This window comes from Pleurodeles waltl, chromosome 10 (genome assembly GCF_031143425.1).
Source record: "Pleurodeles waltl isolate 20211129_DDA chromosome 10, aPleWal1.hap1.20221129, whole genome shotgun sequence".
NCBI lineage: Eukaryota > Metazoa > Chordata > Amphibia > Caudata > Salamandridae > Pleurodeles > Pleurodeles waltl.
The window spans coordinates 916536213-916554668 of NC_090449.1; the positions used below are offsets into that span (position 1 = coordinate 916536213).

At 44.9% G+C, this 18456-nt stretch overlaps 1 protein-coding gene across 1 annotated transcript in view; it reads right to left on the minus strand.

Annotated features, from left to right (window-relative positions):
• Positions 1-18456, minus strand: part of LOC138262461 (ATP-dependent translocase ABCB1-like) — a 691566-nt gene that overhangs the window by 487260 nt on the left and 185850 nt on the right. The window contains exon 6 of the mRNA XM_069212356.1: positions 17858-17971. Within this exon, the coding sequence (XP_069068457.1) occupies positions 17858-17971 (114 nt within the window). The remainder of the gene's footprint in view (positions 1-17857; positions 17972-18456) is intronic.

Below are 18456 nucleotides of genomic sequence, written 5' to 3' on the forward strand. Positions count from 1 at the left end.
CAATAGCAGACCCTCTGACATCCACCCCAGTCACCACATCCACAGGCACCACAACCACAGACATGCCTATGTGCAGCATATCCATCATGCCTGCAGTCACTACCCCAACTGACAGTCACCCATCCACCATGCCATCTCCCAGCACCTCCACCCCCTCCTTCCAAGAGACATAAATGCCCACACTCACACACCCAACAGACACCTAACATCCATAAGCATACCTCGCACACACATGCACCAAAGACATTTACCAAAACACCTCAGACAACCACTCCCTCTCCCTCCACACCCAAACCCTTTTGCCATGACTGCCCCAGTGCGTCAAAGAAAGCTTTCCTCTTGGAGTTAGACCTTTCCCTACTCCTCTCCCACCCCATGTGACCCCAAAACGCTCTGTGTCTCTCCCCAAGTCCAGCCCTTCCACCTCCACTACCTCCCCTGCTCCCTGCAATTACCCATGCCCCTTCCCAACAAGAAGTCTGACCTTTCCAAGAGCTCCCAACCCTCCTCTAAGCCTCATCCTAAGCCCAGCCCAGCCCACCCAAACCCAAGCCCAAAGATCCCTCGCCCAAAACTAAGCCCAACCTCCCCTTGTGGTCCCCCCAATCCTTGAGATGCCTGCCACTCACTTGATGCCCCTACCTGTGAAGGTTACATGGCAGTCAGGAGTCAAGTTAGGGGCACATATAAGTGCCATATCTGCAAGTTGCACTTGTCTACTTTGGACTGACCTATGACCTTCTTCTTATTTATGATTTCATTTATATGTATATTTTAAATTAAAAATTGATGTATATCAGGGCCAACCTGTTGTTGTCCTGCTTTTATTTTGTAAGGCAGTTTTGGTCTTGGCTAATTTTGTATGTGTGTGAGTACGTTTTGTATGAGTGGTGGTTGTTCTACCAGTTGTGTCTGGACAGCATGTGTGGTTGTGTGCAGTGCATTTGTCTCCCAGTGATGAGTGTGTATTGTGTGATGGGCATGTGTATGTTGGGGAGATGTTTTTGTGTTGGGATTGTGTGGTGTTTGTGTTGACATGTGTTATTTGCAGTGTTGTGTGCCTTTGTGTGGTTGTACTGTATGCCTGAGTGTGTGTGGAGAATGGCATGTCAGATCCGTTGTGATATGTGTTTGCTTGGTATGTCGTATGCTGCATTGTTTGAATGTGGGATTGTGTGTGTTCGTTCTCTGGTGCTGGTATGTTGTGGTGTATGTATGATGTGTCACGTAGTGGTGTATATTGTGGGTGCTTGATGATGCTTTTGTGGTGTTGCGGTTGTGGCGTAGTTGTATCTTTTAGTGGTGTTCTATGTTGTTCAGTGTGACTGTGCCGTTGCTGTGTATCTGGGGGTTGGTCTGTGTTTCAGCTGTGTGTGTGTGTTGGCCATAATCTGAGTACTCTGTATGTGCATGTGGGTATGTGGCTGTGTGTGAGTGTGTGAGGTTACATGTGTATGTCACCCTCGCCACCCGTTCCCGATTGGTATGCTGCGTGTGTATAGGTACTTTGACATATTTCAACAATGACAGGTAAGTGTGTGTGTACTCATGGTTGCTGTCGTCGTCTCTGGTTCCGAAGTCATTGGGCAAGCAGGAGTAGCGGGAAGACGTGTAGTTCTGGATCAATGCTGGCTCCGGACGGGCATCTTCCTGAAGGTGAGTGTCTTCTTTTCTGCTGTTGGTTTCTACCAGGGTTTCTGTGGTGGTGCGACCACAGTGGAAAGTTTGGTGGTGTGCAGACTCATAATATGTCCACGGGCCTCCGCCGGCCTGCAGACAGCTACCGTCGACCGTTTCAGCCTGACCGCACTAGCAGTGCCAAAGATGGTTTGGCTGTATTCTGTTGTGAACAACCCCATAGTCACAATTTGGCAGTCTTCTCCGCCAGCCTGCTGGTGGTACGACCACCAACATGGCGGTCCTGAGTCCACCAAACTCGTAATGACCCCCTAGGTGTTGGGACTTTGATGTTCCCCACCAGCTCAGAACTGTTACATCAAGGAAATATTAAGAAACTCTGGGCCTTCTTCAGAGTTTGGCAGACTGAATACTCCTTCAAAATGTAGCAGATATCCCACCTTCCTTATTTTAAGTATCACAGGCTGTAATGCACTTGTAATAGGGTGGATGTGATGTAGAATCCCATCCACCAAACTATAAATAAGACCCTCTTTGTTTTAAGAAAAGTTTACATTTGCAGTGCATTCTGGTACAAAAATGTCATGGCACCAAAGTAAGTCTCACCATCCAGAACTCCACTAGGTATCTACAGTTCAGAAATGTCTTGAATAAATACATTTATTTAAGTGCTAGCTGATTACATGCCTGAATACTGCATTTAGGAAAATGGGTTCCACCCCACTTAACTTCTTAATTGTTTTTTTGACTACCCAGTTTTGGACTTTTAGAATGGGTGAATAAGTCTGACACACTGAGTCTCACTAACTGTAAACTCTATTAAAATGGATTGCGTGTACTAGTCACCATTGTCCACCTTTTAACACAAAGTATGGTACTGTGCAGCTGAGGTAAGAGACTCTGGGTCAGGTGCAGGTAAACATGTGTATACATGCATGTGCACAAGCATGTGAGGGCTTTGTGAGTGAGGCCAATATCCAGATCAGCCCGGTATCTGTAAACAGGAAAGCTGTTGCACGAGGTGGCCTTCAGAGATCTGTGCTGACCTGGTGCAGACTTATATTATAAGTGGGTACCTCTGTAGTGGTCACTGAATCAGGTGTGTGCTTTACTGTATTGTACATTATGGGTGAAATTGACTGCAAAGTACAGTTTCACTATAAGGTCTATCAACAAGCACCAGTCCTGTGTGCAGTTTCAATGTTGTTTTTGTCATTTCTGCAGTCCTTCAGGTACTTGATCATGTATCATATTTCTCTTACTCATCTACTTATATTCCTAATATGTGTTCCCTCTGCTTGTCCAAGTTCATTACTCCATTCAGAGGATCAAAGGCCTCCCTCCAAAACAGAACCATTTGCCAGTGATGGGATCTGTTCCTTTGAAAGGAAGGTGTGAGGACATAATCTGTATATGCTAATTACTAATTTCACTGTGCCAGGCCTGGAAAAGCCCATTCCAAGAAGAACAAAAGAAAGGGCAGACCTCTCAAGAATAACACTGCAGGGGTCCTCACCTTGAATTTTTGGAGGGAAGGGAAAGGGAATTTAAGGATATGATTTTGGGCTCTCAGAGGGGTTTTTGCAACAGACCACTTCAAGTCACTATTTAGAAATGCTCTAAAATGCAATAATGTGCCATACTATCCTTGAACAGTGATTCATATCCTCTGGAGTTGTCCACACCCACTTAAAAACCTTTGTAACAGTGAGAGGAAGGGAAGAAGATGAATTTTGTAGGTCCTTAAAGAAGATTGAACCCGTCTCTGTCAGTGAGGCACCCTGGACTTAGACTGGATGGGACCCTGTGAATGAATTTATCTGTTGCCAGTGGCAATGGCCCCCTTATGCCCCTTATATCATTTGAATGATGGATCTGCTGGTTACCTAGAAAGGAATAGTTCCCCTAGAATTGATGAGGATGGGCCTATAGGAGGGTAGGACAAGGACTTTTCCTTCAATAAGCCAAATGATGCTATAGGACCTGAAGAGTGAAAGCAAGGAAGATATTGTACCTTGAGGGCTGTGGGGAGTTTAAGCTGTGAGCTATCTCCCATTGGAGGAAAAGCAATGAAAGAGCAAGCTCTAAAAGCGGATGAAGACTTTTAGAGGTCAAGGGGACATAAACAAACAGTTCAACTGGTTATAACAAGCACCCAGAAGCAAAATGGAAAATCAAAACTATCCAGTATGGCCTAAAGGGGAAGAGAAAACAGAGGGAGAAGTTGGGATCCCCAGGGGACCAGCCACAGCATAGACATGAAGCATTCTGGTTCCTGAGATTCAAGACATCACCGAGGAGGGTCAAGGTCCAGGGGAGGAAAATGGCATGTGCATCCCCTTATTTTATTATCAACTGTCCCCGGTCACTCCGGTGGCTGATGCTAATGCAAAAGAAAAGAGTTGTGTGCTGCTGTGCTTGGAAGCACTTCACTCCATCTTGTGCTTAAGACGGCTTTGGCCTACCTTTTGAAAACTACACCCATTTTATGGTATCCAGTATATGATATTGTGGTTATAGGATTCAGAGCTCTCTAGGGGAGTCAAATCTTAAGAGGGTATTGTCATAGGTATTACCACCTACCATCATGTAATGTTTGCAAATTAATGTGTAGTGTTTAGTAGTATGAAGGTAATAAAGTATTTTTATTTTTAATAACTTATTTGGTGTTGTTTGTTGTGTACCTAGCGACTGGGGTACTGTCCTGCACCACTTCCACTAACTAAGCCTTAGACTTCTCTGCCTTGTTACCTTGAGAGACTCGAATGCTATAAAAGGGTACTTGGTTCCTACTAGGCAGAAGGCTATGGACATATTACTTGTGAAGCACTCACATCCTTTCCACCAGCACTGGGAAGCCTCTTTTCAGGGCAGCCATACATATTATGAATTCATTAACATAACATAATATAACATAACATAACCTATTAAGCCACGTTCTTACATTGCCTGTTCCCACACCCCAATATCCTCAAAATTAGCATTTATTTATTTTAAGTATCAGTTCCTTATAGGCTTTTAAAATGTGTTCTGATTCTTAGAAACATGTTGTCTAATACTCCAAAGACAATATAGGTCTTAATGTTATACTTGTGAATGCTTTCTGTAATTTTTCTGCTAATCATTCAAATCAAAAGTATTAGAAACATTGAAACAATTTTCACAAAGAGATACAACATCCAAAGGGTGTTGTCAATCACAAATTCCCCAATCTTCCTATGGTTGTCCAATCCATCTGCACATCGCTTTCTTTTTTACTCATCCCATGTAGTATCTTTTAAGGATTGACATTACCATATTTACATACATAATCACTAATCTCTGAAATCATTGATGCTTGTTAGAAATGAGGTCTCTGGTTGACAGTCATTTTGCACTCTGTCCAAGCAGGGACCCTTACTCTAGTCAGGGTAAGGGAGTTACACTCCTAAGAAAACCCCTGTTCACCTCCTTGGTAGCTTGGCACAACGAATCAGGCTTATTTCAAAAGAAACGTATAAAGTATTTGTACCAACACACACAGTAACACAGTGAAAACACTACAAAATGGACACCACACCAAAAAACAGGCAATATTCAACTAACCCAATCAAGACCAAAACAACAAAAATCCAACATACACAAGTCAAGATATGAAATTTTAAAGAGAAAAGAAACAAACACCATAGAAAGCAATGGAAACGTTGTTGTTACACAATGTACTATATTTGTGTCAAAAATAAGGTCGCACGGGCGAGTGTGCACCGCAAAAAGTCAGTGATATGTCAGTTCCTTACTCACAATTGAGGCCGTAGATCATTTTTCTTTGGTTGGGTAGGCAATATGTCATTTTCATCTCCCGCAAGAGAGCAATGTGTCGTTTTCTGGACAAGGCATGTAGGAGGATGACTTGGTTTGTAGTGGGTACCTAAGGTACTTACATCTTATACCAGGTCCAGTTATCCCTTATTAATGAAATGTACACAGTGTCTAGAAGTCAGACTCTCCAGGGGTAGTGTGGATGAGCAGCCAAGGCCTAACTAGGAGACATGCAAAGCTCATGCAATACCACTGTAGTCACACAGCACTCACACACATAAAAGAAAATACTCAGTGTTACAAAAATAAAAGGACTTTATTTCAGTGACACAAATGCCAAGAATACCTTAGAGACTATACTCCTCTAGGTGGTAAGTAATATCCACAATATCTACACTAGAATGCAGAATTAGCTTTAAAAACAGTTTGAAAACAGTGCAAATCACATCAGTTAGAAATGGGCCCAGGGGTAACACAAACCAAATACCAAGAAAGTGGAATGTGAAAGTCGGTTTCCCACCTAGGCAAGTGTAGTGTGTAGAGGGGCGCTGGGAGTACTACAAAACACCAAAGGTAAGTAATAGAACCTATCCCAGAGCCCAGGAAAGCAGGAGTAAATCATAGTAACTTTCCTAGAACACACAAGAACATGAGAAAGAAGATTATGCAAGAACCAGAGACTGCAAGACACCAGTGATGAATTCCTGGACCTTAAGACCTATGGAAGAAGGGGACCAAGTCCAAGAAGCACTGAAGGTCCAGGTAGAACAGGAACCCCTGCTAACCCGGATGAAGATGCAAAAGAAGAACCACCGGTGAGGAACAACAGTCAGTATTGCACTCAAGAAGACAGAGCAGGTGCCTGGTTGGTGCAGTCCCATGCAGGATGGATGAATACAGTCTGATTTGCGTTGCTGGATTCCGCCAACAACCCTTGGCACACACACAGCATATGGTTAGCAGAAAATGGTGCTGCCTGGCACCAGGAGGGACCTGGTGGCTTCTACCCTGGAATGGGAGGCAGAGGGGGCTCTGAGCAATGCAGAGAGCACTCAGTAGACGAGGCAGTATGCACAGGTGTCCCACAGTACGGGGACAAAGAAGGTGCAAAAGGAAGCCCGTGCAGCACTACACAAATATATCCCATGCTGCCGGAGAACCACTCAGGAAACTGTGCGTTGCAGGATGGAGTGCTGGGGGCAGGAGCTGCACAGTGCATGAAGAACTTTGTGGAAGGATGCCAACATGCCTTGGCAACTGCAAAACACATGCTGCTGGGGGTACTGTCTTGGATGCGGAGGCACGCTCTTACCTCCACTAAAGTTGGACAGCTGGGTGTCTGGATCATTGGAACCACTTCAGTCCAACACCTGTGTTGCTGGATCCACGCACTTCTTCAGTAGAACCAAGTAGCCGGTTGTCGCTGCAGAGGGGTGCTTGCTGAAGCGGAGAAGTGACTCCTTCAACTCAAGAGAGATTCCTCTGTTCTTCTGGTGCAGGCTGAAGACAGGCAGTCCTCAGAGGATGCACGACCTGGAAACAGTTGCAGTTGCTGGCAGGAGCTGAAGATACAATATAGCAGAAGTCGTATTTGCTTCTTTGTTGCAGTTTGTAGAGTTCCTGGAGTGTCCAGATGCAGTTTCTTTGGTAAGAAGGTGAAGTAAAGGATGAAGAGGAGTTCTGCTGTAGTCTTGCAATCCGAATCTGAAGGATCACCCAAAAGAGAGACCAGAAATAGCCCTGAAAGGGGGATTGGTCAGCTACACAGGTAAGCACCTATCAGGGGAGGGCTCTGACGTCACCTGCTGGCACTGGCCACTCAGATGCTGCCAGAGTGTCCTGCCAACTTGGAATCCAAGATGGCAAAAACCAGGGACACTCTGGAGGAACCCTGGGCACCACCCTTAGAGTGGTGATGGACAGGGGAGTGGTCACTCCCCTTTCCTTTGTCAGTTTCATGCCAGAGCAGGGACTAGGGGTCCCTGAACCAGTGTAGACTGGATTATGCAAGGAGGGCACCATCTGTGCCCTTCAAAGCATTTTCAGAGGCTCTGGGAGGCTACCCCTCCCATGCCTGTAACATCTATTTCCAAAGGGAGATGTTGTAACACCCCTCTCCCAAAGGAATTATTTTCTTCTGCCTTTGTGGGCTCGAGCTGCTTGAGCAAAAAGAGCGAAGAAACCTGTCTGTCAGGTGGCAGCAGCTGGGGCTGCCTGGAAATCCTCAGACGGCTGTGATGGCAATCCTGGGGGTTCTCTAAGGAGCCCCCAGAGTGCATGCAATCATACAACCAATGCTTGCAAAAGCATTGGGGTATGATTCCAAAATGTTTGATACCAAACATAGCCATATTCCAAGTTACTATTGTGAAGCTGTACATAATTAGTGACCTATGTCCAGTGCACATGTAAAATGGCATCCCCGTACTCTGGGAAAATGGTTCTGGAAGACATGGGGGCACCTCTGCTAGTGCAGATGTGCCCTCACATACAGGTACTCTGTCCCTAGCCTTCAGGGTTGGAATGCCTCACATATAGGTGACATATAAGTGACCTGGTGCAGTGTAAATGGTAGTGAAAGGGTGCATGCACCATTTCACACAGGCTGCAATGGCAGTCCTGTAGAAGCCTTTGCATGGGTTTCATATGGGTGGCAAAAGAAATGCTGGAGCAGGTAGGGGTCCCCTGGAAACGTTATGCCCTGAGTACCAGGTACCATATACTAGGGACTTATAAAGGGTGACCAGTATGCCAATTTTGATTAAATACTGGGTTACCAGTATGCAGTGACAATATTTAGAGGAGAGAGCGTATACGCACTGGGGTCCTGGTTAGCAGGATCCCAGTGAACACAGTCAAACACACTGACATCAGGCAGAAATTGGGGGTAACATACCAAAAAGAGGGTACTTTCCGACAACCATACCAGTTTAGAAAAATAGACAATATTTATCTAAATCAAACAAGAGCAAAATGAAAAGAATCCAACATACACCAGTCAAGATATTAATTTTCAAAGTACAAAGAGTCTTACTCCAAAGAAAACAATGGAATTGTTATTGGTACACAAAGTAACTGGTTTGCGTCAACAATATGGCCACAGGGACGAGCATGTCCCAAAAAAGTCAGAGATGCGTCGATTCCTTACTCTCAAGTGAGGCCGTGTGTTGTGTCTTCTCTGGTCGGGTAGGCAATGTGCTGTTTTTCTCACCTGCAAGAGAGCGATATGTCAATTTCCAGACAAGGCACCTCAGATCCGCCAGGTTCAGAATGATTTTGATGCCCAGCGGTGATGCATGAGAAATCCTAGTCGCAAGGTGATGGAAAACCACACTGAATGGGGTTTGCATTGTTTTTAGCAGTGGCAAATGGTGTTTGAATTGTTTCTCCAGCTGCGATCCAGGTGATGTGTCGATTTCCCAGCGGTGATACAGGCGGTGCATCGATTTCAGCTGCCAAGTGGATGGTGCATCTTTTTACAGCCGTGTTGCAGGTGGTGCCTCAAAATTTTCCCTGCATGGCTTCCCGTGTGTGGATTTCAGTCCTTGCTCTACCAACTTCACCTTCAAGGTTCCAAGGACTGGATAGGGCAGCACTTGGCAGGGCAGTAGTCTCAGCAGAGAGTCCCAGTGCTGGCAGAGGAAGTCTTTGATGACCCTGAGACTTCAAAACAGGAGGCAAGCTCAGTCCAAGCCCTTGGAGATTCTTCGCAAGCAGGGAAATGCCACAAAGTATAGTCTTTGCCCTCTTTCAGGCAGAAGAATCAACTGCAGGCCAACCCAGCAAAGCATAGTCACAGGCAAAGGGGCAGTACTCCTCTCCAGCTCTTCAGCTCTTCTCCTTGGCAGAGGTTCCTCATGGTTCCAGAAGTAATCTAAAAATCTGTAGATTTGGATTTACTACTTATACCCCTTTCTGCCTTTGAAGCAGGCAAACTTTAAAGGAAAGTCTCTGTTGTTCACAAGATCCTGCCTTGCCCAGGCCTAGCCAAAGACACGCACCAGGGGGTTAGAGAATGCATTGCATGAGGAAAGGCACAACCCATTCAGGTATAAGTGACCACCCCTCTCTCCACTCTAGCTCGGATGGCTCATCAGGATATGCAGGCTGCACCACAGATCCCTTTGTGTTACTGTCTAGAGGGGATTTACAAACAGCCAAACTGTCAGAATGACCCAGACAGGGAATATACAAGCAGAGAGAGCCACAGAATGGTTTAAGGAAAAAAAATCCCACTTTCTAAAAGTGGCATTTTCAAACTAACAATCTAAAAACCACCTTCACCAAAAGATGTATTTTTAAATTGTGAGTTCAGAGACCCAAATTGCATATCCACATCTGCTCTCAAAGGGAAACTGCGCCTTAAGGTTATTTAAAGGCAGCCCCAATGGTAACCTATGAGAGGGATAGGCCTTGCACCATTAAAACCAAATTTGGCAGTATTTCACTGTTAGGACATGTAAAACACATCAGTACATGTCCCACCTTTAACATACACTGAACCTTGCCCCCCCGGGCTACCTAGTGCCTTCTTTAGGGGTGCCTTACAAGTATAAAAAGGTAGGGTTTGGTCCTGGCAAGAGCTACACTTGCCAGGAGGTAATTCGGGCAGTGGAAAATACAACAGGGCTGTCCATGCCAAGTGCGTGGGTAGTGCAGGGGCCCCTGTGGGGCCCCTAGCACACCCTTTCTGCCAACGTTTGCATGGCAGGACTAACGCCATGCAAAGCTGGAGGAAAGGGGACTCGTAATCCTCTGGGCAGTGCTGGAAGCAGCCCTACCCTGGAAGATTGAGACCTCTGAGACCGCCAGGCTGGCGGCTGGTGGCAACCTGGCTGTGTCGGCGGTCCGACCATGGCAGCTCTACCACAGTTGTAATGTGGAGGCGGGATCGCTGCTTTGGAGGTGGTCCGACCTCCACTGTGGCCTGGTGGTCTCATGACCGCCAAGGTCGTAATGAGGCCCAAAGTCCTTTTTGGGCTGATGACCCAAGTGTGCAGCAGGTGCAGTCCTTAAGAGTGCAGACCTCTCTTGTGCAGTCCAGCAGGGCAATCCTTCTTTTCGTTGTAGTTTCAGGCAGGGATCTCTTGTTGCTCTTTTGTACCTGTTACTTTCAGGAAGTCCCTTCTTAATCCTTTTGAAACAAGGCAAAGTCTTTAGGGCTGCCATTCCAAAGTGTGCGATAGGTGAAGTCCTTATGAGTGCAGTTCTCTTGAGGTGCAGGCCAGGGGTTCCAGCAGGGCAGTCTGTTCTTCTCTTGATTTTTCCAGATAGGTATCTGAGCTGCTGGGCAACTCTTCCATATTTATTCAGTGTCCCTGGGCTGGCAAGCCAGTGGCACTCCTGACCAACAGGGGGCAGTGTGCCACTCTCTGGGGTGATCAGTTCCAGCAAAGTGTGTCAAAAATCAATACAAGAAAGCACTATTCTTCTAAAATCTAAGATGGGGAAATTTTCTCCTGAAGGGTTAGATCAGGCTAAACCATCCCACTGGTGTGACTAATTTTCCCTAACACTCCCCTTCCAGCTACCTCACTAATCTAATTCCTGGGGCTCCTGTTTGACTGGGGGCACAGGATGTGGGGGTAAGGCTTTGTTCCGTCCACACTGTCACTCCATCTGTGAAGACCAGTTTAAACCTTCCACCTCCTTTCTGCCTTTTGCTGTGCAGCTAGCAAATCACCTCTCACAGGATATCCTTTGTCTCAATGCAGACTACTTCTCCTCTCATTAAGACAGCTTGGCTCAGGCTCAGGCTGGCAGTGGGTGGCCAACCAGAGGAGAGTTGCTGGAAGGCTGGACTTTTGCTCACAGAAAGGAAAGTTATAACAAATCGAACAATGGCAAGGTATTGGATTTATTGAAATCATCATTTTGAGTCCAACAAGGAAGTTATACTTTAATTAAGTATTCCCATGTTAGCCTAAGGAGCTAATATACCACAATGAAGAAAAACTAAATTGGCATCTTTTATAATATCTTTGATTATAGTTACAAGGCAGGCTACCCCTGGGGTAGACCTTAGGAGTGAAATATTTCAAAATAAGGGAGTTTGAGGCTTTGAAAGTACCTTTAATTCCAAAGTCAGCTTTTCATATAACTTATTTCAAAAACAACCTGCAAGGCTGGATTGGCTTTTAAATTTACAGCTGGCACCGCAACAGTGCACACTTAAGTGGATTAAATCTGTTGGGCCTCTAAACCTACACGCCCTATCATGTACTATGGACTTAAGTTGTCATGCCAATTATAATCATGCCTAATTTGCATAAACCTTTAATCCGAGCACAGGCCCATGGTCTGGTTAGCAGAGACCCGGACACCCTCAAAGTCAGAAAGCCATCATCTAGTAGTCAGAATTGGAGCAAAAAGTAGAGGAATACTGTAAAAAGCCCTGCAGAATTCTAGTAATGTTACCATTTCAGGTTTTAATGTTTGTCTCAAATAGTGTGCTAGCTGGTGATTTTGAAATTAGTTAAGGTCCTTAAGTCCATATGTATGTGTATTAAAACGTGTTAAATGTTTAACCTCTGATTGAATAGTCAAGTTTCTCTATATCTTTACTTTTTCACTTCACTAGGGTGTCAGTAGTGTTTCCAACGGGTTCTTCTTTAAGTGAAAGCGTGTTGACGCCTAGTGGTTTATGTGAAGGATTCCAGTTAAGTGCTATGCTGTTTGTGAATGTGATAGTAAGATTTTTTTGTAGTTCTCTATATGTACTGAATATCCAGATTTTATGTATTGCCAATTAGGTTTCTTTCCCAAGTATATTATCCATGATATTTGATGGACTAGGTAGTAACTTCTGAGGTGTGAAAGACACAAGCCTCCTGATTCTGTACCTGAATACAATTTGGGTGGTCTAAATCTAGAGATATTCCATAGGAATGATAGGAAGTCTTTATCAATTTATGTTGGGCACACTTATGGAATAGGTTGGGAACATACCAAATAGATAGTTGAAGCAAAGAACCCCTGTCATTTTGATTATCTGTACTCTAGCCCCATACTGATGGACCTAGTAGCCTCCACCAAACCAACGTGTTATGGGTGTGGGTTAACAGTGGATTTATCTTCAACTATGTTTTCTAGTCCTCTTCTGACAAGGACTACTAGATATTTGTAACCTCTTGGCACCGCCCCACATGTGATACCCATACAGATAGGCTTTAGTAACTGAATGGGTCATGGGCATTGCTTCAAATGTAATACAATTGATCCTTTATTCCAAGAACTGAAATACTGCAGCAGTGTCATTAGTGCTGGCAATGATATGTTTGCTTTGATGTGCATGAATAAAATGTCATCTGCAAATAGAACCGACTTTACTTGTTCAGTGTGAGTGTTTATAACTATGATGTCAGTCGAAAAACAAATGGTGATCCATAGAAATGCTAATGCTATTAGGAAGGGTAATGGTAAGAGCTAAGTTTCCCCTCTGTCACTTGGCATGTAAAACGCTACATACGTTTGGGGTTCAGTTGGTAGTTGTTTTGTATCTTTATTTTGAAATTTAGGTTTGAAGAGTTTGCAACATGAGTTAAATTTAAAAATTCTATTGTTCTCAATAGGCCTTTTTAATCCTCTTCTCCCAGGTGGGACCGAAGCTCCACTCCTGCACCCTCGAAAACAAAAGGAAAAATCACAGATAAGTTCCAATCCTCTTGTTATGTAACTTTGTCCTGTCTACTGTCCATGGAGCTATCTTTCCTTAATCCTGGTCCTTTGAGTTGACTTGTATATTAGTGTTCGTTTCTTCCTGTTTTCCCTAACTTCCAGGTAATCATGAAGAGGAGTGAAAAAATAAGGAAATACTCCTTTAAAACTAAACTCAAAAGTACACAAAAAGAATTATTCAACTATCAAAAAAAGGTTAACTTAAAGCGGACTTCAGTTCTGAAGCATCTTTTGTAGTCTGTTCCTAATGTCCAGAAAATGTTTTCTTAACGTTGTCCAATGACCAGACTACCTGTTATTCCGCCCTGCCTCCCCTGCCAGAATCATATCCGATCATGCACCTGTGTTATCCATGCTCCTCTGGCAGGGTGATGGGGCAAAGAGTTTTTCCAGCAGCTTTCTTGGTCTGCAGAGTTAGTCGTTTCCTCCTCCTTTGTGTCCTGCAGCTGGGATCTCACAGTGGGCTCTTGATGATCTCTCACCTCACAGTGGGGGCCTGTACAGAGTCAATCAATCAATCAATCATAGGATTTATAAAGCGCACTACCTACCCGTGAGGGTTTCAAGGCGCTGGGGGGGGGAGAAGTTGTTACTGGTCGAAGAGCCAGGTCTTGATGTGTCTTCGGAAGGTGAGTAGGTCTTGAGCCTGTCGCAGGGTGATGGGGAGGGTGTTCCAGGTTTTAGCGGCGAGGTATGAGAAGGATCTGCCGCCGGAGGTCTTTCTTCGGATGCGGGGGACAACAGTGAGGGCGAGGTTGGTGGAGCTGAGCTGACGGGTGGGGGTGTAGAACCTGAGTCTGTTGTTTAGGTAGGCTGGTCCGGTGTCCTGGAGCGCTTTGTGAGCACGGGTAAGAAGCTTGAAAGTGATCCTTTTGTCCACGGGGAGCCAGTGAAGGTTTCTCAGGTGGTGGGAGATGTTGCTGTGGCGGGGGATGTCGAGGATTAGCCAGGCGGAGGTGTTTTGGATGCGTTGGAGGCGTAGTAGAACTTTTGCTGGGATGCCTGTGTAGGTGCGTTGCCGTAGTCCAGCCTGCTGCTGACGAGGGCCTGTGTCACTGTTCTTCTTGTTTCTGTCGGGATCCACTTGTAGATTCTGCGGAGCATGCGGAGTGTGTTGTAGCAGGAGGAGGAGACTGCGTTGACCTGTTTAGACAAGGTGAGGGAGGAGTCGAGGATGAAGCCCAGGTTGCGAGCGTGGTCGGACGGTGTCGGTGGGGTTCCTAGTGCGGTGAGCCACCAGGAGTCGTCCCAGGTGGAGGTGGTGGGTCCGAGGATGAGGACCTCCGTCTTGTCTGAGATAAGTTTCAGATGGCTGTTTCTCATCCATTCGCCGATGGATTTCATTCCCTCGTGGAGGTTGGTTTTGGCGGTGCCCGGGTCTTTGGTGAGTGAGAGGATGAGCTGGGTGTCGTCGGCGTGGGTGAGAATGTTGAGGATGTGTTGTCGGGCCACTTGTGCGAGGGGGGCCATGTAGATGATGAACAGCGTCGGGCTGAGGGATGAGCCTTGGGGGACGCCGCAGATGATGTCGCCGGCTTCGGAGCGGAAGGGGTGGAGGCGGACTCTCTGGGTTCTGCAGGGGAGGAATGAGACGATCCAGTCAAGGACTTTTCCTTGAATTCCGGTTTAGTGGAGGCGTGATTTCAGGGTGCGGTGGCAGACTGTGTTGAAGGCGGCAGATAGGTCCAAGAGGATGAGGGCTGATGTTTCACCGTTGTCCATTTGGTGTCTGACGTCGTCTGTAGCGGCGATAAGGGCGGTTTCGGTGCTGTGGTTTCGTCTGAATCCGGACTGGGAGGGGTCTAGGATCCCGTTGTCTTCGAGGTGGCTGGTTAGTTGTGTGTTGACGATTTTTTCAATCACCTTTGCAGGGAAAGGGAGCAGAGAGATGGGTCGGAAGTTCTTGAGGTCGTTGGGGTCTGCTTTGGGCTTCTTGAGGAGGGTGCGGATTTCCGTGTGTTTCCATTTTTCAGGGAATGTCGCTGTTTCGAAGGAGATGTTGATGACCTTCCGTAGTTGGGGGGCGATGGTGGAGTCGGCTTTGTTGTATACGTGGTGGGGGCAGGGGTCTGCCGGAGTTCCTGAGTGGATGGAGTTCATGATCTTGCGTGTCTCTGTGTCGTTCACGTTGGTCCAGGAGGTCAGGTGGATTGCACATGTGGAGTGTTCGGGGGTGGGGTCTGGCATGGGAGTGGCGTCGAAGCTGTCGTGGATGTCGGTGATCTTCCGGTGGAAGAAGGTGGACAGTGTGTTGCAGAGTTCTTGGGATAGAGGGATGTCATTGACGTTGGCGCTGGGGTTGGAGAATTCTATCACGATGCTGAAGAGTTCTTTGCTGTCGTGTGCATTGTTGTCTGCTGTTATCAGAGTGCTGCTTCTCCCTCTGCGTTTTCCATCCACCCTCTGTGGTTTGTGCTGGGTGGCTTCTTTTTTTCCTTCCTATTGGTCCCTTTTAGTCTGTCCTTGTTTTATTTTATGAGCCCCTCCTGTGCATGTCCTTCTTTTGTGTTAACCTCCTGTGGATCCACTTCTTGTAAAGCAAAAATGCTTTATTTACTGTTTGTTTCAGGTACGATGATGGGACCGGAGGTCATTTAAGTCTTCCCCTGTTTCCACTTCACACTCCTCATAGAAAATCAATTGACTTGAGTCACAGGTTGTTCATAGACCTATTTGAAATCCTTTCCCAAACCCATTCTGTCTAGTATTCATAAAAGGTACCCCCATTCAATGCAGTGAAATTCCTTCTCAGCATTAAGTGATAGGACAATTTGTTCAATTGTGAAGTCATGTGTGGTACAAAGAGAGTAGGCTACTATTTGCAGGAAGTTCCTAGAAGTTAGTCATAACTGCTGGACATCAAGTAAAATTTCATTCTCCTTATCTCTGTGAGTAAGGCTTTGGCTACATCTGTCTCCTAAATAGAGTTTTTGTATTCAGGCTTTGCGAGGGCTAAAAGTGCAATTTGGAACAATTGATCAAGAAGCCCAACTTTGGTAGAATCTTCATCACAGTCTTCATTCCTTTCAGATCCTGGGCAGGTGAGGGGGACTGAATCAAAATAATATTCAGGTCTGGCTGATATTTGATGGACATATGCAGAATGGCCTTCACTAGAACCAGAATGCTCATGAGTACTCTTATAAGTACTCTTAAAACCTTCTTTGTGCCAGAGTCCTGAACCGTCAGTGAAGGTCCTTTAGAGCAACTCCGAGAAAACTCTGATAAGAATATTTAAAACGAGTGTATAGCTATGCATACTACAAGGACATTTTAAATTGGAAATTTCATTTTCCAATCAGAGCAATGAAAGGTTGAAATATATTCATCTTAAAATGAGATGCCATTATACATCATTTTGAGGTTTGCAACTATTTTGTAGTCCCCTGACACTTTCTTCACTATGAAGGGTATTGCATACCATGACCTCTCTCATGTGGCACAGGGAGAATATCCATCTTCAGGACAAGCGAAGAAATGTTTTCTTCCAAAATCTTCTTCTTCATAGGATCCCTGGGCCAGCAGTATACATACAACGAGAACCTGAAGGAATTGAAGAAAGGCCTTGTGAGCAGTTCTTTTAAACAATTGACATTATTGACTTGCCTACTTACCATAAATCAAAAACCTGTAGGCCCATCAGAATCTGTTCAATCACTTCTTAAAAGAGGATGAATCGCAGGACTCACAGGAACTCTTTTAACTGTCTACATTTGTATCTAAACCAATCTTTAGATTTGATCATAAATGAGAGATTACTAATTGCAATTTTTCCTTATGAATACCTATCCCTCAGGAGGAAGAGGAAGCAAAATCCAGCGATGACCAAGCAGAAGATACTGAAGAGAGAAAACTGGGAAGAAGGAATGATCTGATTGTTCTTCTGAATTATATTGAGGGGGATACTGCATGGTACTCAGCACGCTGTATGCCTCTGAGAGAAACCTTACCAAGGTATGAAGAGAGCCCTGTAAAATGGCAGTTGGATGAATGTATCTGTAGTGCCACCTCCTACTCAGTACTCACAAATGTTTCCCCATGTTGCTCACAGGACACAACAGAATAAGCCCAGTTTCAGAGACTAGATGAATTCTAAAATAGGCATGCCCATCCAGACCTACTTCTCAAACATTAGAAATGAGTGCCTCAAAATTTTTAGTTGTAAAAAAGTCTCACTATCGTTAGGAATTAACTGAGAAAATATAGCCACTTCAATATATAAAAGCTTAAAGAGTTGTAGCCCAATAACTATCCCTAGAAGTTTCTTGAGAGGTAGAACATGCAGACCTGACAAATAATATTACACCCCAACCAAGTTCAATGAGGGCAGATCAAAGCATGGTTGTCATCCATGATAAAAGCAGGCCTAAACACTGCTGGTGATTTCTGAGAAAAGTAGGTCAATGTCCAGCAGCTAAAATTATAAATCAATAGAGGTTGATGCACCACAATTGATGCCATAAGGAACCGATGCACTATGCTGATTCCATAAATTCAGATGGAAAATTGTATTGAAATTCACATGTGAGGCAGTTTATCCCCCCTGAAACCATAAGCAAGATGGATCGAAGTACCAACACTCATGCCATAAATAGAAGCAAGTCAACTCACCACTATTAATAGAGAAAAGTAAAACATAAAGCTTTTCTTTGGATAAAAAATATATTTCTTAAGCATTGTTCTTATACATAGGCATTTATGATGTAAACAACAATGTAAAATAATACTGACATAAGTGACTCACCTTTTTGATAATCTGATAGACATCATAGGCAGCCACACGAGAGCTGGCAAAACTTTCCAAGTTTGGGACAGTTTGGCCAAGTGTGAAGGAACCAAACAATACAACTGAAAGATTCTGTGAGAAAAAGCGAAGGCACGTAGTGAATTTAACTAATTCTTTTTTTGTATTAACCAGTACACTTTTATGCTTGAAATATGATATAACGTGCATACTGAGCAGTCAGTGAACACATGGACCGCAAGTATGTGGTTGAATTGCAGTATGTACAGAGTTATCATAGTTTTACAGTACATATAGTATTGTATGTCCTTTTTAGTTTATTGATGTTTTATCTCACATACACAATGTTAGACTTGTCAGCCTTGGGATAGTCTTCCCCCAAACCTTTTGTCTACTTGCCCCCATTCTTCTGCTGACATGTGTTACACCTGATTGGCATGTTTTACTTACTTATAAGACCCTTGTAGTGTGGTATACCACATATTCAGAGTCCGTAAATTAAATGCTACTAGTAGGCCTGCAACACCTATTGCGTCACCCACTTAGGTAGCTACCTTAAAATATTTACCAGGTCTGCCATTCCAGCCTAAACACAGTTT